Source organism: Eutrigla gurnardus (assembly GCF_963514095.1).
Source record: "Eutrigla gurnardus genome assembly, chromosome: 17".
Taxonomy (NCBI): Eukaryota; Metazoa; Chordata; class Actinopteri; order Perciformes; family Triglidae; genus Eutrigla; species Eutrigla gurnardus.
The window spans coordinates 229,485-255,195 of record NC_139928.1 but is presented as its reverse complement, the minus strand read 5'-3'; the positions used below and the strand labels follow the sequence as shown (position 1 = coordinate 255,195).

At 41.8% G+C, this 25,711-nt stretch overlaps 1 protein-coding gene across 1 annotated transcript; it reads left to right on the top strand.

The window, feature by feature from the left end:
• Nucleotides 1–1,256: 1,256 nt before the first annotated feature.
• gtf2h4 (general transcription factor IIH, polypeptide 4) lies at nt 1,257–25,014 on the top strand. Its single transcript, XM_084031596.1, has 14 exons — nt 1,257–1,368; nt 1,715–1,833; nt 3,524–3,628; nt 4,444–4,575; nt 4,784–4,969; nt 7,596–7,704; nt 8,964–9,032; nt 9,148–9,231; nt 12,676–12,835; nt 18,979–19,109; nt 19,437–19,484; nt 19,592–19,670; nt 23,751–23,812; nt 24,432–25,014. Exons 2-14 carry the CDS (start codon nt 1,718–1,720, stop codon nt 24,540–24,542), a joined length of 1,392 nt encoding a protein of 463 aa, XP_083887722.1. The 5' UTR covers nt 1,257–1,368; nt 1,715–1,717; the 3' UTR covers nt 24,543–25,014.
• Nucleotides 25,015–25,711: the final 697 nt, after the last annotated feature.

Sequence of the window (25,711 nt, the reverse complement as noted above, 5' to 3'; positions counted from 1 at the left end):
GTGGCTATTTCAACAAAGAAATGTCCCTTTTCAGAAAACTCCCGTTCGCAAAAAGTCTGAAGAGAAGAATCTGGAAAGAATCTGGATTATGTCCGCGATATGAAATGTTGAAAATGTCGGAGAATATTGTTTAGATATGTGATTGGTAGGAAAAACAGTTATTTTCTTCTAAGTAATCAAAATCCTAAAAAGCTGCTAGAATCACTTTTATTTCCATATCCATTAGGTTGACGGAAAGGACGGCAATTATTTTCAGAGTTGGTTCAGATTCCCGAAAAAGGAGAAACTCAGGGTTTGTTGATGCAAACCTGGCAGGTTAGGTTTACAGAGTCAGTTACTATGGTAACTGACCTAAAGGTTAAGTTCACTCTATAGGCTTGTTCGGGATGGTCTTGGCTTGACTTGACTTATCACGCCGACGAGAGCTGCAGGTGTCTGAGGGGGCGGGCTCTAACAGAGACGGCAGCCAAACGCCAAAGTCAACGTGACTATGGTGCTCAAGCGATAGAACACAGCAGCAAACAATAAATATATATACACACACACACACACACACACACAGACACACACGTAAGGCGGAATGTGGAAGGCATTCTTTTTTTCCAGTATATTTGTATTGTCATTCTATGTTTGTATTAACCAACGACATTCGCCGCGACGCTACCAAAATGCATTGCACGGCTTTTCACATAGACAATGAATGGGACGCGGGGAAACACCGCTGCCTGTGGACACGTACCTTCAGTCGGACACAAATTCTAGCCATCATGCATCGCTTCAACCCACAATACATCACGTTAGGTAGCGCGCTGCAGGCGGCTACATCAAGTCGAATTCCCCTTATTTCTGCAACGGAAAACTCAGAGTATTCCTCTTCTCAGGGTTAACAAACTCAGAGTTTCAGGAAAACCTGCTTTCTGGAACGGGCCCCAGGGTACACTGGTATATGTATAGTCCAATTCACAGCACCTGTTATTTGGATGTGGTAATCTAGAAATATTGAAATATGGATTAGCGTGGTCCAATTCAATGTTGCTTTGAAAAACCAGCACAAAAGTAACACAGAGTACCTCATCCTGGACAGCAAAAATGTGATTTCCAAATCTGGATCATTCAGCTCCAGATTAAACTCTTCATAAATCCAAACCCATGTCGGCAGGTGGCGGTACTGCATCCGGTTGCTCAATGATTGTCATAGAGAAAAGCTGAAGAAGAACGTGACCAATAACAACGCTCGTTTTAGGTTCACGTGACCCGGAAACATACGGCCATACAGTGAAGAGGAACTGCAGATTGTCAGCAAGATCTCTGTACTATAAAGTAGATGTGCTGTAAAGAGTTGGTCGACCTTTTATATCCGTCTTCACGGTAAAAAAAAAATCGTTCTTCATCCACATGCTAGTTAGCTTAGTTAGTTTATTTCAAGACATGTGTTCCCTGTGACGTTGCTATGTTGTGAACGGAATAAGCTACAAGCACACGCCACGCTAAATGCATGTTCAGTATTAAAGGGTGGATCCAGGAGACATAGTGATCTAATAACAACGATATTATTTATTAAACGTCATTAGATCACTTTAACCGGTTATTCTGCTATTAGGGGCGACCAAAGCCACAATACATTGCAAGATTTCTAAACGGGTGTGGACGACGTAAGTAAACAGAGGGGTTTCAGTGACTGTGCATTTAATGCTATTCCTCTTTATTTGGGTAGATAATGAAGCTTCGTGTCCAGCTGCAGTGTAAGAATCTGCATGAATACCTGAGGGAGCTGAGTCCGGAGGTTCTGGACAGACTCTACAACCATCCAGCAACATGTCTGGCTGTCTACAGGTATGATGACACATCCTGGGTGGATTCAGTCATCCAAATAATTACTTGAGTAAGAGTAAAAAAGTATTTAGTGAAAAAACTGCTCAAGTGCTGAGTAACTTCTGATTTACTGTTTCGATAATCAGATTATGAACGTAAAATAGACAAAATATAAAATATCAATGTGCAAATTCAGATATTGCCAAACAATATCCCTTTTAACTAAAGGACAATAAATTAAATCTTTACAAAATACAATAAATTAAGGCAAAGGGTCCTTCCCCAGAATGTCTTTAACAGCGCAAATGTCATTTCCTGTATTCTGATGCATTTTAATGTGGTTTGATACTTTTATCTGCTATAACATGATAAAGAAATATGGGTGCCTGTTATAAAGTGGTTGGCTCCTGTCAGATAACATATTTGAAAATATTAAAAAGCTAAAAGTATTGAAATTGATTCCATGACTAATTCAGAGGATCTATTTATGCTTGCATGCAATGATTTTGAAAAGTGAGTGGGACTTGTCCCCTCCCTCATACTATGGGTATTTGAATGTGAGGCAAGGGGTGGGTCATTCCGTGTCATTTCATCAAATTTCTGAAAATCTTCCCACCTGACCATCTCAGAATGTCCTGAAAATATTCAAATACAAAGACACACTTGTTAAAGTGTAAGACCGGAGAAAATGGACCCCATAGTCTTTTTCGCCATGAAAAAACATCAAATAAGCCATCCAGACATTTTTTTTCAGTGATCACCCATGTATCGAGAAAGACGCTAACAGCTCCATAGCGCTAACACTGATTAGATTGGGGCGATGAGCCTAACGCATCCACAACGGCATATTTTAACCACTAATATTGCTCAAAGCAAGCTCAAGCATTGTGTCTGTATGGCACTGGCAAAAAAAACCCAGAACAACAAAATCACATGTATTTATTTTTAGACATGGACCAAAAAAAAGGCTGGCTGAATCGTTGGATGGCGGTCACAGGACAGTGTCGTGGACGCTACCTGTGCTGCGGCCGCCTCTTGTGGTGCAAATTGAGACACAAGCGATTGACATTCAAAGCCATCCGTCTCTCACGTGCGGTCGTGGAGTGCCTGCGGTCACACGGCAGCGTCGCAGCCGCCTACCTGTGCTGCACCCGCCTCTCCACCTCCACCTCCTCCATTGTCCGTGTTGTCCCTTGTTTGTCACTCATACCAGCTAGGCAGCTACGGCGTTTCGCGGGTAGCTTCAGCTCTCGAGTTGTTTTAGAGACGCTGGTGTAATGCCCCCAACTGCTTCAAAGTCTCGCGATACCCGATCCATGACTCTATAACAGATTCATCTAGGAATTCATTGATAATTCGTATCCATTGAGGAGGCTGCTACCGATGCAGCCGTATCTCTCACTTGTTGAACCGAATATCCGGTCGCATCGGTTTATCGTTCACAACCCTAATATATAGTGGTGTTAATTAATAATTGATTTCAGAAAGTGTGTGTGCCACCCCCCAGCGCCAAAAATAGAATCTGATTCTGTGGGAAACACAGTTACTTTGCTAACTGACCTTAAGGTTAAGTTCACTCTCTTTCTGGAATGGAAACTCTTCTCAGGATTAACAAGCTCTGTTTTTCAGCAAAACCTGCTTTCTGGAATCCACTCCTGTACTGATGCTCATAGTGGTGTTATATGACTTGTTCTGTTTTGGTCTTCTACAGGGAACTCCCCTCACTGGCCAAGAATTATGTTATGCGTATGTTGTTCCTGGACCAGCCTCTACCACAGGCAGCACTGGCATTGTGGGTGAAAATAGACAGTCAGAAGTAAGTCAGTTTTATTTATGATGTATGATTGGTTTTAGAGATGCACCAATACCAGTATTGAGTATCAGGTTCAGTAGTGTGCTCATCGACTGGTACTCATTCTTAGCCTCCAAGTTAGCAACAACTATGTCTGCTCCGACTCAGGAACATATATTTGAACTTTTATGTGTGCTTGAAAAAAGTGCATCCCATAAAAAAACTGAACCTCATAAGCGTTCTTGACTGTGGAAACAACCTTACCACTGGTTCCACTCAGCCATTGTTCTGGAGCTTTTAGTTGTAAGGCACAATTTCCTTCAGCAGATCAAATATCTGCCTAATTGTCATGAAATAGTAAACGGTACAATTTCAGATATAGTATGTTGTGATGGAGGGCTCTCCAGCTGCTGGACCTCATATTGAAATGCTTTTGTCAATTTCAGAAAGGTAGCTTTATCCAGCATTGCAGCATTGAATTAACTTGTCCACATGTTTGTTTGTTCTATATCTCAAGAGAAATTACCTGCTCCTCTTTCCAAAAGTCAATCCAATGCATAAATATCCTGCTATAAAACTTCAAAACAGGAATTACAATTCCATTATATGATGTATTATAGTTTACAAACATAGAATTTAATCAAAGACCCGATCCAGCTATTTGAGTCAGTATCGGCCTGATATCTGATCTACTTTAACGTTAGTTTTTTAAAATCCTGAGTGTGTTCTTGTCCTGCTCGATGTGCAAAGTGCCCTCAGATAACTTTTTTAATATAATTATATTGAATTGAAGATCCAGGGAAACTGGTCTCCTCACAGTTCACTTGATTCTCCTGCAGGGATCATGATGAATGTGTCTCGGTGTTGGAAGGACTCCGCCTTTGGCACAGTCAGCAGCTGCAGGGCGGTCTGCAAGGATACATTTTAAATCCAGTGTTCAAAGACAATTTGAGGATTGCTCTGCTCGGTGGGTAGGTCTGCTCCCTGTCAACACAACCTGTAATCTTCCTCCTCAAACTCATCACTCCACAGTGAAAGGTCAGCTATTCACTGGTTACATGCTTGAGCTAGGTGTTATATCAGAAACCAGATCTTATGGAGTCGAGGAGAGCCACTTGAGTTGAACCGGCAGTACTGTAGCTGTAGCAGTGTACTGTAACACACTGTGTGGACACACAGGGGCCAATCATGGGCCGACGAGGGCAGCACCCTGGGACCTGACCGCCACGCACGGGACATCGAGAGTCTGGACCGCTACGCTATAGAGCGCTGGGAGGTCATTCTGCATTTCATGGTGGGTTCTCCATGTGCTGCTGTCAGTCAGGACCTGGCCCAGCTGCTGGTCCAAGCAGGCCTCATGAAAAGGTAAGGCTTGTGATTTATTTTCTACTAATGTCTGCTAGGGGTTCATAGTGATATTTTGCATGGCAATATTGTATTGATACACAGACAGCAAGTACCAAATATATTTTATCATATACTATCAACCAACCTCTATATTAGAAGTGAAATGAAGTGTGTGTGTGTGTGTGTGTGTGTGTGTGTGTGTGTGTGTGTGTGTGTGTGTGTGTGTGTGTGTGTGTGTGTGTGTGTGTGTGTGTGTGTGTGTGTGTGTGTGTGTGTGTGTGTGTGTGTGTGTGTGTGTGTGTTTATTGTTTATTGTTTATTGTTTATTGTTTATTATGGATCCCCATTAGTTGTCGCAGAAGCGGCAGACTAGTCTTCCTGGGGTCCAATTAAAATCTGAACATACAAACAATTAGTCATCACTCAAATACAGTAAAAGTAGTGACAAAATTACAAATACATAGCAACAGTCAAACAAACAAAAAAATGGGCATCTGAAAAAATTTGGTGTCGTCTAGCTATGACAACAGGGTGCAGGATAACTTTACGCCACTGGAAATCTCCCACTCAGTCCACTTTTAAGGAGTGGATACAGGTTTTAAGCTCAATGGCCAGCTACGAGCGGGTCACCTATAGAGTGGCTGGGAGGGAAGATTTATTTAACGAGGTGTGGGGCCCATTCCTAGCTCAATTGCTGGATATGTAAGAATGTCGCCATCTCTCCATATTTTATTAGAGGCAGGTACAGGATTGGTATAATATGTAGACTTCCTAGGGTGTTTTGTTTTGTTTTGTTTTGTTTTGTGGATATATGTTTTGTGTTGTAGGTCTGGCCTGTTCTGTACATTATTGCTGGACTGCATTTATTTTTTTTGCTATTTTTGTTGCTGTTTGTAAGAGAGAAAAAAAAAAAAGACTGGGCAGATAGATACTGATAAATGCATACAAGATGTGTATCTTATCCATGTAACTGCAATAAGGTAACAAGTATTTGTTTGTATTTGTCTGTCATAAACATAAAAAAAAAAAAAAAAAAAAGGGCATCTGGGCGCCTCAGAGCGCAAACACCTTCATCAAAACATAATTCATTGAGCGCCAAGCCAAGTCAGAGTCCCGAGTTCATATTTAACATAAATAAAAATAGGATTTAATTTGCCTCTTGAATTCCCTCTTCACAGGTATAACACGAATGTGCGAAGGGAGTATATTCCACAAAGAAATGGACCTATAGAAGGATGTCCTCCTCATTGCATTACTCCTACAGTGTGGGAGCACAACTAGCCCTGCTGTTGCAGATCTAGTACCGTATGAATGAGCATCAGAGCAAAAACCAATTTCATTAAATAGAGCTCTAGGAACATGAGTGTTACAAATTACATTCTTAATAAATATCAAGGACCTAATGGATAACCTATCAAGAGCTTTAGGCCACTTGAGATCAGAATGCATCAGATCTACATTTGATCTGTAAGATCTATCAAGAGCAAGTCTAGCAGCCCGGTTTTGTACAGTTTGTAGTTTGCTTAAGTCAGTCTTAGAGGCAGAGGCCCAAATAACAGAACAATAGTCGAGATGGCATAATACTAATGTTTGAACAACCTGTCTCCGTAAAGTAGCTGGTAAGTAGGTGGCACATTTCCGGACCGTAGCAATGCTCCTACTCATCTTGGCAACTATCTGCCTAACATGATCAGTCCAGGACAGAGTGTTACAAATAGAAAGTCCCAGAAGCTTTAACTTGCTCACCTGCTTGACTGGCTGACTAGAAATCTGCAGATCAAGCATAGGCTGACTGGCTACATTATGCCGAGATCCAAAGACAATGCTGACAGTTTTTGATAGATTTAAAACAAGTCTATTTGCAGTAACCCAATTGACCACTGCTTTCAGATCTTGTGACAGAACGGACTTAAGTTTACAGCATGTAGATGCAGAATAGTACAGTGTAGAATCGTCAGCGTATAAAACCATAGTGGATTCCTGAATAACAAGCGGGAGATCATTCGTAAAAATTGAAAATAAGAGCGGACCCAAACAACTTCCTTGCGGCACACCACAGTCTATGTTAATGCTGTTGGACAGAGTACCATTCAAGAAAACCTGTTGAGTTCTGAAAGATAAATAATTTTCAAACCAAGAGATTGCCATAGGTCCAAAACCATAATGCGTGAGTTTTTCAATCAACAACTTATGGTCAATTAGGTCAAATGCAGCGCTGAAGTCCAACATGACAGCACCAGCACAATGAATTGTCAATCCCCCCAAAGTGTGTGTGTGTGTGTGTGTGTGTGTGTGTGTGTGTGTGTGTGTGTGTGTGTGTGTGTGTGTGTGTGTGTGTGTGTGTGTGTGTGTGTGTGTGTGTGTGTGAGAGAGTGTGAGAGAGTGTGAGAGAGTGTGAGAGAGTGTGAGAGACAGTAGAGACTCTTGACAACAGGTTTTTTTCTTCTTTTCTTACGACAGTTGTGACATCTTAGAAAAGGGCATATAAGTGATGATGAGTGCCAGCACCTCACATGACCTTAACTCCACCCAAAACACCAGAATGTTGAATTCTAGTTGTTTGTGATACTGAAAGGCATGTGAAGACCACAGGTCTAGAGCTGTACCCCATATTGTCCTGTCATCTGCTCTGCTTGTTTGTCAGTGAAGCAGGAGAGGCGCCCTACATCACATCAGCTGGTTTCCAGTTCCTCTTGCTTGACACAGCCTCTCAGCTGTGGTACTTCACCCTGCAGTACCTCAAAACTGCTCAGGTAGCTGCCAATCATCTGCTTCTTTTATTTGATTAGCTTTAAATAAGATGGACAACTGGGTATTATCCATATACCATTAAAGATGCAGTGTAACCACAATTATAGTAATGAAACATTCAGAAAATGAACTGACCTTATCACCAGCATGTGAAGAGCTTACGATGTTGACATGATGTCAAAGACGTCCCTTCTGTCCTCAGTCCAACATGAGGACCAAGAAGTGGAGACGCCCATGACTCTTCAGTCATACATCCATGCCTGTGTGCACTTTATAAACTCCTCAAAAAAGTTTGGAAATGTTATTTCGGTCGATTATTCTTCCCTTTTAATTATACCAATTGGTATTGTATTTCATATCGTTGGAAAGCCTGATTAGTCACCTTTACAACAAGGAACAACTTGTAAGGATCATGCATTCATGGAATGAGCAACACAGCTAACCGTGTGGGTAGCGGCCCAAAAAAAGTGTGCCAAAATTCCCTGCAATATTCTTCTGTTGAAAGGGGAGAAATAATCGACCGCAATTACTTTTCCAAACTTTTTGCTGGGGTCTGAATGAGGGGGTGCTGTACACTCCCTCCTGGCTACCGAGTGGATGAAATGAAAAGTATGCTGGTCGTTTTCTAATTTTTGGATTTAATCCAATAAACTAACTATTAACTCACTCCAGGGAGTGTACAGCGACATTTAGTGTCCATAATGATGGTGATCAGTTAAGTGTGTCATGCTTTGTTAGGTCTGTCTGCAAGACGACAAGCTAACTACTTTTTAAAATGTTTGTTTTCTGAATGGAGTCTGGCTTGATGGGTGCTAGGCTATGCTAACATTGTAGCTGCTCCATCAACACTCCAAATAAGGTCATCTAGACATAAATACAGCAGAGACCTTGTTGTGTTGACCACAGACAGTCTCTGGTTTCTCCACATATTCTGCTCTGTTCTCTGGAATAATGTGACATTTGGTTCCTCCATTTAGGATTTAGCAACATGGGGAAGACAGGAGAACGTTCTCAACACTGACAGGGTTTAGTGACACAAAGAATTTCTCACTGAGTTGTAATATTTCACCGCTTTGACTGACGTGAATTGCGTGTATTCGCCTCACTGCATCTTTGACTTGACTTTGGATGCAAATGCTTTGTTAGAAAGGTTTCTTTATGGTTTATGTGAACACACCATTAGATTGTGGATAATTCTAATCCCTGTATGAGTTTTTTTGTTGATAATGTTTACTTGTATTTCCTTATTTGTCTCTTGCAGAACAGAGGGATGGACCTGGTGGAGATCCTGTCGTTCTTATTCCAGCTCAGTTTCTCGACTCTCGGCAGAGTGAGTGCACAGCAGTTTGCTTCAGTTTGATTCTCTGACATGTCAGCGGCCTGATATTCCTGCTTAGCCTGAGTTTCTTTGTAGTTATTGATTGTGTGTTTCCTGTGCACCTCAGGATTACTCAGTGGAGGGCATGGGCGAGTCATTGCTCACCTTCCTCCAGCACCTGAGGGAGTTTGGACTTGTCTTCCAGAGGAAGGTGAGAAGAGACATGGAGAAAGAGGAAAATACTGTCAGTACTACTTCCTTCAGATGATCCTCATGGGGTAGTAGCAACATAATAATGGTACACCCAGGGCTTGACGCTTAGCATTTTCCCAAGAAGAACGTGTGCTACTAAGTTGAAAAATCTAGTAGCACACAAGTAATTTTAGGGGCACAATGAAAAGTTACCAACTAATGTGTTTTTCTTTAATAAAGTGATATGAGGTCAACGAGAAGGCATTTATAAGCAAAACAATTAAATTCATAGCTTTTTAGTTATATTCTCTAAAAAGTGCAGAGAGAATAATACTGTAACAACTCATGTAGTTATTTATTGGTGCAAATCTGCACAGTGCAACTGAGACAGTATCAAAACAGCAAGTAAAATCAAAAAGTGCATAGAATAATATTGTAACAACAAGTACTGACAACAGACTTGAACTTATTTGGCTTGTGTATAACATATAACACAGAACGTTCACAGAATGATTGAAATTAACCAATTAGTTACAACCCAGTAGTAATGCACAATCAAAGTCTGCTCAGTCTCTTTAAACACAAAGGATATCGTCCCTGCAGCTTTTGTAATCTGGTCGTCTGGCCCGTTTGGAGGTCAGCCAGCGGTCCACTGCAGGAGTTGGATCGAATTCCTCGACCGAAGGCCCCTCCAAGCTAGTGGCCCGAGTTCGGCCGTGTTCAGCTGTCTGTTTCCCGGCTGGTTTGCGTGCGGCGCGTCTTGGCGTTTCGTGTTCGACGGAGAGTCCGCCTGTGTGGACTCTTGTGGACCTGGGCGGGCCGGTGTTTGACCGATGTCCGCGGGCTTTTCAGCCAGCTCTGAGGGTGATAGTCCCGACAGTTCGGCTGGGTTCTTGTGTCTATTTACCTGCGGGAATCCCCGCAACGCGTCCGAGTGTTTTACGTGTGTACGGACGGAGCAGAAGTCCGGCTTCGCTGTGCGTAATATTGGCGTGGCGCGGACCTGGACCGGCCGGTGCTTAAGTGAGCTGCACGGGCTTTTCACACAGCCTTGTGGGCACAAGTGCCCATAGTTCGGCCGTGTTCAGCTGTCTGTTTACCGGCTGGTTTGCGTGCGGCGCGTCTTGGCGTTTCGCGTTCGACGGAGAGACGCCTGTGTGGACTCTTGTGGACCTGGGCGGGCCTGTGTTTTAGTGAGGACCGCGGGCTTTTCACCATGGTCTGGGGGCATCAGGGCCGAGAGTTCGGCTGGGTTCTTGTGTCTATTTACCTGCGGGAATCCCCGCGACGCGTCCGAGTGTTTTACGGGTCTACGGACGGAGCAGAAGTCCGGCTTCGCGGTGCGTAATTTTGGGTTCGCGCGTCCTTTGGCTCGCCGGTGCTTGAGTGAGCTGCATGGGCTTTTGAGACAGCCTTGTGGGCACAAGTGGCCCGAGTTCGGCCGCGTTCAGCAGTCTGTTTCCCGGCTGGTTTGCGTGCGGCGCGTCTTAGCGTTTCGCGTTCGACGGAGAGTCCGCCTGTGTGGACTCGCGTGGGGCTGGGCGGGCCGGTGTTTGACCGATGTCCGAGGGCTTTTCAGCCAGCTTTTGATAGTCCCAGTTCATATCCGCAGCAGGTCTCCAAGGTGAACAGCCTCTGGCATGTTAGATCAAGGCCGGTAAGGGAAGTCGGCAAATCAGATCCGTAACTTCGGGATAAGGATTGGCTCTAAGGGCTGGGTCTTCAAAAATACAGCTGTAAAATTCGGTAGTCGCACACGTGCTACTAATTGCATTTCACAATTCGCACTGGACTATTTTTAGTAGCATTTGCGACGAGGTGCTCGCACTGTCGAGCACTGGGTACACCTGTTCTTGGGGAATGTTCGCTCAACTGCTAATGTTGGCTCTGATACAACTGTTTGCTCCACTGCTAATGTTAGCTGTGATACTAATGTTAGCTCCGCTGCGACTGTTCGCTCCACTGCTAATGTTAACCCTGCAGCTAATGTTAGCTAAGATTATAATGTTAGCACCGCTGCTAATGTTAGCTATGATTCTAATGTTAGCACTGCTGCGGCTGTTAGTTCCACTGTTTTTTTAGGTAAACCGTGGATCTCCTTCCAATTTCTTTATGTAACAAGTATTACTGTTACACACAAGAACAGAACAAGTGCAGTGGGACGTTTATTGCTAAAGATTTGCAGCCCTTTTCCGTAGTTGCGGTCTTCCGTCACAGATTGAAAACGCTCGATCCACGCTACACTTTGAGCACTAACGTAATTCCAGACGTCTATAAAATAACAGAAAGACATCGACGTGGAACTGGCTGAAGCACAGAGCCGAGCACTGACCCGGATAGTTAGAGCTCTAACAGAGAGCTATCTCACTGTGATGGTCCGCTATATGTCTGAGATGAAGAGAAGTACTCCCAACCCGTCCCCCGTATGGAAGTCATATGTAGGCTCCTGAAGTATAGATATTTGTATTTAAAACTGTGACTTTGTTTACAGGTATATTTATTTAAAACAGCGACTTTACAAAAAAAATGTGTACATATTTCAAATATGTACATTTACTTTTGAAATTGTTTACCCTGTTTTATCCTATACCAGTCATCAAGGCTAAGATGCACTTTTGCATTTGAAAGTGTTATATTTACATTTTTTACATATTTTATTTTATTATACAATTCACTTGAATGTGTTTGAATGTTAGAACAAAGTTCTGAGCTTATAAGCAAAATAAAGAAATAATTTATAAATAGCCATTTTTATTTTCTCCTCGCGCACAAAATGTGCACCGAAACCGCAACCCAAGAACCGAGGTACGTATTGAACTGTGGGCTACTTTTTCTGAGGGCCCCCCCTTGGTGGATTAAAAAAATGTCACGCCCCCCCCCCCCCCCCCCCCCACTCTATGAAATCAGTTTTCATTAAATTTTTTCTGAAATTCCGTGTTTTGGAATTAAAGATAATTTTTTCCATCAAATGGTGTCTAATCATGTGGTTGATGAATCAAAATTCAATAAATCAAGAAGAAAATATCAGAAAATATGAGAAATATACTAAAGAAACATTCTAGTAGTTGTAATTATGTAATATTTGATTCAATTTTCATTGTCAAATTCTGTGATTCCTTCCGCGTTTCTCGCATCGCGGAAATCATAGGGCCCTCCTCGCCGCTTAAAACGTATCCTTCTATGCTCTTTATGGTCAACCACAACTGGTTGCTTGGCATTGGGAGCGGAAAATGTAACGCAAACAGAAAAAACTTTGTAGACGAAACAAAACATTTGAGGACGTCAACAATGAAGTTTTCTGACATTTTATAAACCAAACCACAAAACAATTTGAAATAATCAACATATTATTTGTCAATATATAAAAAATAATCATGATATAGTGGAATTTCTTTTGATATACTCCATATAGCCATGACAATGATCAAATATTTTCTTTAATTCTTCTGTCTGTTGTTTTCAGAGGAAGTCGAGGCGGTACTACCCTACCAGACTAGCCATCAGTCTGGCTGCAGGAGTCACCACCAACTCCGCCTCCTCCTCAAACATGGCTTCCACCCCTGGCACTGGAGAAGCAGGCTACATTGTGGTAGAAACCAATTATCGTATCTACGCCTACACAAGTATGTCTGAACTCTGGAAGCGCTCTGCTGCATGTTAACTATAAACTCATTTTACATAGAGACTCTTATATTGGATATTGGCAACCAGCTGGCTGTGTCTGATGTCTGTGTTTACAGACATGGAATCAGGGGGCCTGTACTACGAAGCAGGATTTGGGCTAAGCGGGGTAACTTAAGCGTTAACCCTGGGTTTTCCGTCCTACGACGCTGGTTCACTTCTTACCGGGGTAGATCGCCATGGTAACTTAGGCTACAGGAACATAACCTGCTCCGGAGCACGCTGTAGGGAGTCTCGCTACAGGCAGCGGTAACTCTACCTCTGAGCTATCAGCACAGTTAACGCATTTAGTTAATCAATCAGATCTAGTAGTGCCCTTATGATGGGGCAGTCATATTATGACTATTAATACGACTTAAAATTCAAACAGTCAGCGAGTTTTTGCCAGCTGTCTTTCCTGCATGTTACAGATGAAACTGTTGCTTTTTGCCTGTATTATATATATATATATGTATATATATATATATATATATATATATATATATATATGTATATATATATGTATATATGTATATATGTATATATGTATATATATATGTATGTATGTATGTATGTATGTGTATATATATGTATGTATGTATGCAGTGTTTCCCCTACCATTGTACAGGCCTGGCGGGTCGCCAGGCCAAGGAGACCTGCTGCCAGGCCAAAAAAAAAATCAATACGCCAAAAATAAGCCACCTATCAATTCATTCATAAATCAATAATCATTTACATTAGGAGCGCCTCCGCGCAGCACAGTAGACTTGCTCCGCAAGACGCGCGGCCGCAACAATCCTCGCCGCGCGCTCCCGCTACGTTCTTCTTCGCGTACTTTATGCGCTTGATGTTGTTCTGATGCTGCTCTGCCTCGTTAAACCACCACGATGCCGCTTTCTACTTTGAAAACACGGAAAGTTGACACTGTATTTTGATAAGCTGTTGCACTCTTCAGACTCGTGGTGTGAGCGGAACCGGACCGGTACCGGACCGGTGCATTTATAAGAAAAATGCCGCTGTGTCTCCGTCCAAAATCCGCTTTCCTCGCACTGCCTGCTCGCACAGATCCGCTCGTGCGCACATTCGCTGATGCAGGTCGAGTGTTGTCGAGAAATATATGCAGAGACGGCGCTCCTTAAAAACAACATCAAGCCATAGGCAGCCTAATAAAATAAGGATTGTTTTTTGATAAGCTGTGGAACTCTGAGTTAACCTATTTCTACCTGAATTTCTATGAACTATTAGGCTGTTGAGTAAACCTATAACTTATATTTTACTTGATAAAATAAGACAATATATGCACTCATATGTCGTTATAATGTTTTATAACGTATAAAAGTATCTGTAGCTATTAATGTGATGCTCCTCATTTTCCAGCCATATTTTTCCGGCCCCTAATTTTGGATCATTTCCATCAACCGGCACCTTAATAAGTCACTCTCTCCTTTAATCCTTGAAAACCTTGAATACACTCTGGTTGAACAAAAATGTTGAATGCAAATATAATAATTGCAGAATTGCAGACTGCTTGCTGTGCCACCTGACTTAATCCAACTGCACCAATACACCATCCCACGCGTCTCGTCTGTTTAGGGTTTTTTCGGTGGGTACCACCGGGCCTGAAAAAAATTCTAGGGGAAACACTGTATATGTATGTATGTGTGTATATATATATATATATATATATATATATATATATATTATTCGTATTTCTGTAAGATTATGGTTCGCTCTTCGTACGTGAAATACGGCGCTCCGCTGCCCGTGGATTGATCCATGTTTGCGATTGGTCAAATGGTGAAAAGTGGAAAAGTCACATCGTTGCCATAAAATCCTTTGTAACAAGAGTGGGGCTAGCTAGCCAGAGCGTTTTAAACAGAATTTACAGAGAACAAGGAGGAAGGTGTGATGAGTGGATTTGCATTGATGCAATACACGTCTCTTCCAAGAGGAAGAGACTTCCTGAGAAGACAAAGTTGTGGCTGCTCTCGGGCAACTGGGTTTCTCCAAACAATGTCACAACAGGGGCCATTCATCAGGCCTTGATCAATCAATGTGAGATAAGGATGTTTCAGAGACGGTCCAGGAAGGGGGAAAGACCAAAAGGTCTTCTTATCAAAATAACAAGTTAACCACAATCAAATAGCAGGACATTTGATCAATACAAGAGAAAGGAATATTAGTATGAGATAAATGTCCAGCTCTCCTGGTCTAACAGCCGCTGTCCTGGTCCTCCTCCAGGCTTATGAGACTGTGCTGGGAGACACAGCAAACCTTCTTGTCAACTCATGTATGAATGTGGATCCTGGAGGAGCTGGACTACCTGTAAATCTGTAAACCCGGGCTGCAAGTCGTGACGAGGACACTTGCAGAACCAGAACTAGAGAAGAACCAGTCAGGAAGTTGGTGCTTGTCCTGCTGTCGCCTGCATTGCTCCTGTTGTCACTGAAACTGATTCACCATCACTTCTACTTCCTAAATGAACACATTGATCTCCCTGAAGTTGAACTCACTTGGTGTTAGGTATCATTCCGTGTCATTTCATCAAATTTCTGAAAATCTTCCCACCTGACCATCACAGAATTTCTTGAAAAAAATCTAGTAGGAAGACATGCTTGTTAATAGGAAAAATCCCAAATATTAGGTCTCTACTGTCAACAGAATGAAACAAAATGAAACATCATCGAATGAAGGGTAGTTTAGACGTTTTTTTGGCATCATACTCTGAAAAGCCATTTTTAAACAGCAATATCTGGAAAACTATCTCACCTGTGGCCTTCAAATTTTCCATCCATCCATCCATCCATTGTCTACCGCTTATCCTGTATTCAGTGTCGTGGGGGGGCTGGTGCCGATCCCAGCTATCATTGGGCGAAGGCAGGGTACACCCTGGACAGGACGCCTTCAAATTTTCTACAGTGTATATCTGTTACTAATAGCCTCCAGACATGGCATGTCAGGGGTGTAGGTCAGGTATAACCTAGTATGGTAGGTACTTAAACTTCTCCCAAAATTTGGCTTGTCGAAATGAAGTAGCAAATTGAAGAATTGTTGAGCTCCCATTTTTGCAGATAAAAGACTTCTATCACTTCTGCCTCTATTTCTGGTGTTAACTTAAACATTCTACAAAATATGGTCTCTCTTAGATAATTAGTTTCAAAGATATTAAAGTGATGGTCCGGAATAAAATGCACCCTAGGTCATTTCCACCATGACATTCAGCCAAATACCCCCTCAGAAGCATTTATAGCGATGGTCAACATTGGTCAAGATAGGGCTATCAGCCGACTGGCTTAGTACTAGCGTGAATGGTACATTATGTATATCTCGTAAATTACCCCACTAATGCATGGAATGTTACCAACCTTCTGCAGTAGTACACATAGGGTCTGTACTCACAAAACGAGGCATTTGAAAGTTTGTAAGTACACCAGGGCCCGTCACCGCCAGCCTCCTCACCGTCACCCTCCTCTACGCCACACGCTGCAGACTCTGGAAGGACAGAAACTATTTAACGTTTTGTTTTATATACAATAAAAGTTTAAAATCTGTTTATCCTTATACCTCTGGTCTCAGTCACGTCTGTGTCTCCCTCCTTTTCTGACACAATCCCCGTCAAAGTCACATCAAAGTCAAACTTCCTCAAATACATTAAATACACGTTGGTAAAGGAGCAGAAAGATGTAATTTACCTTCAGATCACCGTCCGCTTCGTCCCACTGACGCCGTTGACTGCAGCAGCAATGTGTTGCCACTCGCACTGCTTCTTTTTATTTGTGATCCCGCTGCTGTGGCCACTAAATTAAATTATTTTCCGGGCCTCCACCTCCCCAACAAGTGTCTCTTTCTCCGTTTCTGAGAAGTTACGTTAATATGGTAAAAAGTGGGCGTGTACAGGGCAGGATTCAGGTACGCACACTTATAGGTGATCCTGTGATTTATAAAGGAAACATTGCATACAGCTTGCGTGCGCACAGTTTTATAAATCTGATTTTTTTTGGCACATGCAAACATTGGCTTTTGGGCGTACGTACACTTTTATTAAGGATCATACGCACAGCTTTATAAATGAGGCCCCAGGAGTTTATTTAAAAGAACACTTGCCTGATAGCTTCTATCCTCTGCTGCTAACGCTAGCGCTGCGCCAACGGCACTTCCGTGTTAACCCAGCTCTTGCCGTCATGCGAGTTTCACGCAAGAGTATGAAAAGGTTTCGCTGACCTGATAATACAAGCATTTATAAAAATGTGTTGACCTGATAATACAAAAATGTATAAAAATTCAGCGAAACTTTTTCAAACTCTCGCGTGAAACTCGCGTCACGGAAAACCGCTTGGAAGTAGCATCGATGCAGCGGTAGCGCTAGCAGCAGAGGAAAGAAGCTATCAGGCAAATGTTCTTTTAAATAAAATCCTGGTGTACTTACAAACTTTCAAATTCCTCTATTGTGTACAGACCCTATGTGTACTACTGCAGAAGTTTGGTAACATTCCATGCATTATTAGTGGGGTAAATTACGAGATATACATAATGTAGCGTTCGCGCTAGTACTAAGCCATTCGGCTGATAGCCCTATCTTCACCAATGTTGACTATCGCTAAAAATGCTTCTGAGGGGGTATTTGGCTGGATGTCATGGTGGAAATGACCTAGGGTGCATTTTACTCTGAACCATCGCTTTAAGGCTCAAAAATGGAAGTTAACACATCTTTGCCCAACTTCAGAGTCATATTCCAAAAAACTGACAACAAGTATCAGGTCCAAACTTACCTTTTTTGAAAGATCAAACTCTTGTTAAAATCATATTAAACAATCGGGAGGGTGTTTTGCCTCATTCGACGCAGTGATTTTTTTAAATCCTTATATTGGTGGGGTTTTGTGGCCGTTTTTGGTACTGCATGTCCTAATAGCCTACTAGTAAACATCACAGCAGGGCAATTCAATTGTGTTTTTTACCATTTACCAAAGACTTACATGTGACTAAATGCTACTGATAAATTTAGCCTTACGAAAACAGTAACAGAGGCAAAAAGTCCTTGAATGTGAGTTGAACATGCTGAAAGCAGATTTTAATGTCTTAAACCATGAACAAACATATGATAGCATAATATTGAAGGTTGCACATTTTGTCATCCTTTAAGTATATACATAACACAACCAAATCAAATAATAATCTTAATTTGAGCATAAAGATTTTACATTACAGTACAAAAGTCTCCAAAGTTTGATATTGAATAACAGTTTGTCTCTATGCTCACTATGAGGGATCAAACATTCAGTCACATTTATTAATTTGGCAGTCACTTTTGGCAGTCACTTTTTTTATGGCATACATGCGCCCAGTTTCTGTTGCGGGAACGTCAATCCTTGCAATTCTATGCTGCAGTGGGACATTGCACATGTCTTCTCTTCTTGGCCAGTAGAAACTGTTGGCAGGGCCATGTGGGTGCATGAACTGAACCAGTACATCTTCATCTTGCTCTGAAACATCTCTGATACTTCCTATCCACCATTTCTGATCATACACACGACTCACATTTTGTCTCATAGTGAGCATAGAGACAAACTGTTATTCAATATCAAACTTTGGAGACTTTTGTACTGTAATGTAAAATATTTATGCTCAAATTAAGATTATTTGATTTGGTTGTGTAATGTATATACTTAAAGTGTGACAAAATGTGCAACCTTCAATATTATGCTAACATATTTTCAACTCGCATTCGGGACTTATTGCCTCTGTAACTATAACTGTGGTACATTTTAATGTTTTTGTGAGGCTAAATTTATCGGTAGCATTTAGTCACATGTAATTTTTTGGTAAATGGTAAAAAACACAATTTAATTGCCCTGCTGTGATATTTAATAGTAGGCTATTAGGACATGCAGTACCAAAAACGGTCACAAAAAAAACACCAATATCAGGATTTTTAAAAAATCACTGCGACAAAATGAGGCAAAACACCCTCCCGATTTTGTGTAGTTCAATGTTCGTCAATGAATTTGATATGTTTGTGTGTGTAAAAAAAAAAAAAAAAAACCTTTACATGGCAGTGTTTGAAAGGACTCTCTGCAACTGTACTGATTTGTTGGTGTGTTCCTCCCAGACTCTGAACTTCAGATTGCTCTGGTGGCTCTCTTCAGTGAAATGCTGTATCGCTTCCCCAATGTGGTAGTGGCTCAGGTTACGAGGGAGTCCGTACAACAGGCCATCGCCAACGGCATCACAGCACAACAGGTAGGCAACTACTGTCACAATGTACTACAGTTTGATTGTACCATATGTCACAGGGAAGAGTAGCCCGGTATAGTGTTGTGCAGTATACCGTTAAGTAAAAGTATTGCAATACTGCAAGAAATAGTTTCATGTTCAATACTCTGTCATCTATTATTCCATTATTATATTATAATATTATATTTCCTGTCGTTTTATATTTTTGCCGTTATCAGAATAAATATATTTAGGCAGGATATCGTATCAAAGTCACAATTTTGGTATCGTACATTCATTCATTCAGTGCACAAAGATCAGACTTTCCTTAGAAACATCTTTTTTTACCTTCAGATTATCCACTTCCTGAGGACCAGAGCTCACCCCGTCATGGTCAAACAGGTACATTAGACCTGTCCGTTCCTCTCACACTTAATTCTAACATCAGTGGTAAATGAAGTGGATCATCTGTGCATCTCTATGGATCTTTTTCTATCTCTATGCTTCAGAGCCCTGTGCTGCCTCCAACCATCACAGACCAGATCAGACTGTGGGAGCTAGAGAGAGACCGGCTGCAGTTCACAGAGGGTGAATATTCTCTCTCTCTCTCTCTCTCTCTCTCAGTGTATATATACAGTATACAGTGCATCCGGAAAGTATTCACAGCGTTTCACTTTTTCCACATTTTATTACGTTACAGCCTTATTCCAAATTGTATTAAATTAATCTCTGTCCTCAAAATTCTACACATAATGCCCCATTATGACCACGTGAAAAAAGTTTTCTTGAGAGTTTTGAAAATTTATTAAAATTAAAAAACAAAGAAATCACATTTACGTAAGTATTCACAGCCTTTACCATGAAGCTCAAAATTGAGCTCAGGTGCATCCTGTTTCCACTGATCATCCTTGAGATGTTTCTGCAGCTTAAATGGAGTCCACCTGTGGTAAATCCAGTTGATTGGACATGATTTGGAAAGGCACACACCTGTCTATATAAGGTCCCACAGTTGACTGCATGTCAGAGCGCAAACACCAAGCATGAAGTCAAAGGAATTGTCTGTAGACCTCAGAGACAAAATTGTCTCGAGGTACAAATCTGGGGAAGGATACAGAAAAATATCTGCTGCTTTGAATGTCCCAATGAGCACGGCCACTGTGCTTATTGGGACATTCATCCATCATTCGTAAATGGAAGAAGTTTGGAACCACCAGGACTCTTCCTAGAGCTGGCCGGCCGTCTAAATTGAGCAATCGGGGGAGAAGGGCGTTGGTCAGGGAAGTGACCAAGAACCCGATGGTCACTCTGTCAGAGCTCCAGCGTTCCTCCGTGGAGAGAGGAGAACCTTGCAGAAGGACAACCATCTCTGCAGCAATCCACCAATCAGGCCTGTATGGCAGAGTGGCCAGGCGAAAGCCACTCCGTAGTAAAAGGCACAAGGCAGCCCGTCTGGAATTTGCCAAAAGGCACCTGAAGGACTCTCAGACCATGAGAAACAAAACATCTGGTCTGATGAGACAAAGATTGAACTCTTTGGTGTGAATGCCAGGCGTCATGTTTGGAGGACACCAGGCACTGCTCATCACGAGGCCAATACCATCCCTACAGTCAAGCATGGTGGTGGTAGCATTATGCTATGGGGATGTTTTTCAGCAGCAGGAACTGGCAGACTAGTAAGGATAGAGGGAAAGATGAATGCAGCAATGTACAGAGACATCCTGGATGAAAACCTGATCCAGAGTGCTCTTGACCTCAGACTAGGGCGACGGTTCATTTTTCAGCAGGACAACGACCCCAAGCACACAGCCGAGATCTCAAAGGAGTGGCTTCAGGACCACTCTGTGAATGTCCTGGAGTGGCCCAGCCAGAGCCCAGACTTGAATCCGATTGAACATCTCTGGAGAGATCTGAAAATGGCTGTGCACAGACGTCTCCCATCCAACCTGATAGAGCTTGAGAGGTACTGCAAAGAAGAATGGGCAAAACTGCGAGGCTGTAGAGGCTGCCAAAGGTGGTTCTACAAAGTATTAAGCAAAGGCTGTGAATACTTATGTAAATATGATTTCTTTGTTTTTTAATTTGAATACATTTTCAAAACTCTCAAGAAAACTTTTTTCACGTGGTCATAATGGGGCATTATGTGTAGAATTTTGAGGACAGAGATTAATTTAATACAATTTGGAATAAGGCTGTAACGTAATAAAATGTGGAAAAAGTGAAACGCTGTGAATACTTTCCGGATGCACTGTATATATATATATATATCTCGGGCAATATCGGGCGATAAAGAAAATATTGCCGTTAATCTATTCTCAAAGTTGGGTTGGGAGCTGGGTCAAAACCAGGGCTCGGATCTGGCCCGCGAAGGAATATTTACTGGCCCTTTTAGTGGAAAAAATGGTATAGTGACCGATATGAGATGCCCTCTCTCATCTCCGCGCAGCACAGTGTAGACTTGCTCCGCAAGACGCGCGCCACAGCAATCCTCACCGCTGCGACCCCGCTACGTTCTTCTTCGTGTACTTTACGTGCTGGATGTTGTTCTGATGACCGTCCGCCTTGTTGAACCACCACAATGTCGCTTTCTACTTTGAAAACTTGGAAAGTTGACACAGTATTTTGATAAGCTGTTGCACTCTTCAGACTCGTGGTTTGAGCGGGACCGGAACTGGTACTTTTATAATAAAAATGCGGCTGTGTGTCTCCGTCCAAAATCGGCTGCGCTCGCGCTGCCTGCTCGCACAGATCCGCTCGTGCGCACATGCGCTGATACAGGTCGAGTGTTAAAGTGCAGAGACGGCGCACCTTCAAAACAACATCAAGGCCCCTACACACCGCCCAGACGTCCAACTGCCTTATCCGACCATTCTCCGCCCACTCTGTTGCCTCTCGTCTGACCCGTTCGGCAGAAAAGTTGCGTTGTACACACCGCTTCGACGTGCTTCCGACACCACAGCAGCGTGTACGTTCTGCGCTTGCGCGAGATGCAATAAGCCTCCTTAACAGCGGGTGGCGCTAGTCTCGTGCCAGTACTCCAAAACAGGAAAACAGGAAATGACGGAACGGAGTGCAGATAAAAACAATGCACACACAGTCTTGGTTCAGTATTCGTTCGACTCGAGAAGACCTTTGTGGACTAAATACTTGGCATTTCTGGAAAGATGACTCTGGCTAGGGTGACACTCGCGTTGTGTGCTCTCGGGCTCATTATTTTACGAAGACTTCGTCTCAGTAGGGAACGAGTAATACGGAGTTTACCATCGTCACTTCCGCCCCGCCCACACACCGCCATTGGATACTCTGATTCGCTAGCACACCGCCAATCAGAGTATCCAATGGCTCAGACGTCCAACAGCCCACCTCCTCAGACTTCGCATGCTCAGTCTGATCAGACAATGTCCGCGCGGCTCCGAAAGCTTCCGACGCAGCTGTACACACCAAACATATGTGTTCCCGACCTCGTCCGAGCCTCTCCAAACGCTTCAGACGTCCAACGGTTGGGCCGGTGTGTAGGACGCGATGACATATGTACAACCGGCAATCGGGCCAAAGCCCGTTTGGGCTGGAGCAGTGTGAGTGCAAAGCGGCGAAGGACCCCTTGTGGGGGGGAAATCATGCCGAGCCATGCTACGGATCGCGCCCTTAGGCAGCCAATGTTAATTAAATAAAGTTTGTTTTTTGATAAGCTGTGGAACTCTGAGTTAACTTATTTCTACCTGAATTTTTATGAACTATTAAGGTGTTGAAATTTGAGTAAACCCTTAACTTATATTTTACTTGATAAAATAAGACAATATATCCACTCATATGTCGCTGTAGTGTTTTACAGTATCTGTAGCTATTAATGTGATGCTCATCATTTTCCGGCCCCTCATTTTGGATAATTTCCATCAACCGGCCCTCATTCAAAACTAATTGAATAGCTATGATGACTTTCACTTTCATTTTAGCGTGGATGTAAACCTGGCCGAATTGCACTGTAGGGGGCGAGAACGAGTCAGACTTCGAACCTCTGTATGCCTACTGTGAAATTACCACATCAAACGTGACATGCGACATGGATGCAGCTATGAAGCTGCGGGGTTTGCTTCAGGGAAAATGTATTTTTAAGAAGCTTCCCAATGGAAACCTCGACAAGACTAAGGTTTTTTGCACCTTGTGCAATGCGGAATTAGTTAGTTAGTCATTATTTAGGTAGCACACACACATTATGAATGCCTTTGGCAGAATTCAAATGAGCCATTTTAATCTAGATTAATTCCAATATTACAGTGAGATTAATCTAGATTAAAAAAAAACTATAATATAGATATAATATAAATATATATGTGTGTGTGTGTGTGTGTGTGTGTGTGTGTGTGTGTGTGTGTGTGTGTGTGTGTGTGTGTGTGTGGATATATTTAATTTAGTGTCCAGTAAAGAGAGAAAAGGCCTGCGGCTGTATCTCTGGTTATATAAAATAATCCACTACTTGGTCTCTACACAAGAACATGTTGATACTTTATTTTCACCTTTTAGAGGCATCATTTTCATTTCCAGGCTGGAGACACTTGAGTTGACTTCCTCTTTGAAGTGAGTGGAGGAGTGAATGTGTTTCTGCTGGAGTTCGAGCTCTTTGATTGGTTCCTCTGAATGTCCTGACCACTGAGTTGTGTGTCTCTCTTTCAGGAGTGCTCTATAATCAGTTCCTCTCCCAGGCTGATTTTGAGGTGCTGCGAGACAGAGCTCAGGTTGGAATTGTTTCCTATTTCCATGAATATATAATATATAATCAATATAATATGGATTTCATAACCAATTTATATGTTTTATATCTCTGTATGTTAAGCTGTTTACCTGATAATGCTGGCATTGCAAAATTCATGGTTTCTATGGTCCACAAAAGCAATCACACGTTTTTGCAAATTTACAGCACTAAAATATTATATACATGGTATAAAAGTAATATGATTATTTGTGTTCATATTTTTGTGATTTGGGTTAGATGCCTCGGTTCCAATGAAGGAACATCCTAACTGACTGACTTTTAACAGTCATAACATTGTACTCACCAGACATTGCTAAAATATAGCTGACAGGGCAAAAAAGACAAGCAGTCCCAAAGCTCAAGCATGTCTATTCTCAGATAATAATGTTAATAATAATCATGATAATAAACTACATTTATGAAGTGTTTTTCCAAAGTTGCAAAGCTCTCAAATGAAAGCAGATACATTCATGACATGTGGACTGAAATGAATAAAAGAAAAAAGTCTGATTTCAATATGCAGTGACAGTAGCAGTAGTTCCTGTTACATGAGCGTTCTGCCTGAGCATCTCTGGTGAGTTGATGAACTTGTTGTGGTGCAGGGTATGGGCTGTCTGGTGTGGCAGGACGTGGCACACAGGGTGATGGTGGTGAACCCACAAGGTCACAGTGAGGTCAAGAGGTTCTGGAAACGGCAGAAGTCCAACACGTAACTGGAGGGGGAGAGACAAGGCGCCGGGGCATCCCACCTGATGACAGACGCTCCTGTGATGTCAGGATTGTCTTGTTCCCACAGTTGTTAATTGCTGTCGGAAAGTGGAAATTATATAATTATTTTGTATGTTCCATAAAAGGTTGACGTGCATGTATTGTGGATTGAATGGTGATTAAAAAGCAAATGTTAACCTCAATCTTCTATCCTTATTGCATATTAAATAAATTGCAAATGACATACTGTGTTATATTGTGCTTAAAGCAATGTTTTAATGTGGATGTGGGTTATTATATTCTGCCCATCTTGTTTAAAGGTACCCTGTATTGTCTTTGACCCATAGAAAAACGCATATTTCCATTCAAATCAACCTTACAGGTTGGTAAGTGCAGTTGACCTTCCTATGTGTGCTGTTGCCATAGCATCTATGTTCTGTTTTGTTTGTTCATAATAAAACCTTGATTTCACAGTTATTGTTATTGAAAAGAATGAGACCTGTATAAAAGTCTATGTGCTTCTAAATCACTGGGTGCAATACGTTTTGTGCTGATATCGGTGGGATGTGAATAGTGATGAACACCTCCCCCAGTTCCCTGGCGAACTTGTGAACAAATTAATGAGTTTCACCCCTGAACCACCTGTGCAAGTATTTCTTTCGTCCATCATCACCATCGTCCATCTTGTGGAGGCTTCAATAGTAGCCTCATCCTGCTTAGTACAGCCGATGGTCTCAGCAGTGCACCTCTGTGAGGTAAGTACAGCGCTATGTCAAAAAGAGTCACTGATATTTAAACGGATATTAAAGGAGTCAACTTGTTGTATTGCATAGCTTTTGGTTTTGTTGGAAAGGCATTTGAATGTGTTTCAATGCATTTTATTTTTAGAAAAATGTATAAGAAAGCTCTGTTTGTGTGTGTGTGTATGTGTATATATATATATATGTATATATACATATATATATGTGTATGTATATATATATATGTATATATATGTATGTATATATATATATATATGTATGTATATGTATATATATATATATGTATATATATATATATGTATATATATATATATATATATACGTATATATATATATATATATATATATATATATATATATATATATATATATATATATATATATATATACTGTATATATATACTGTATATGTA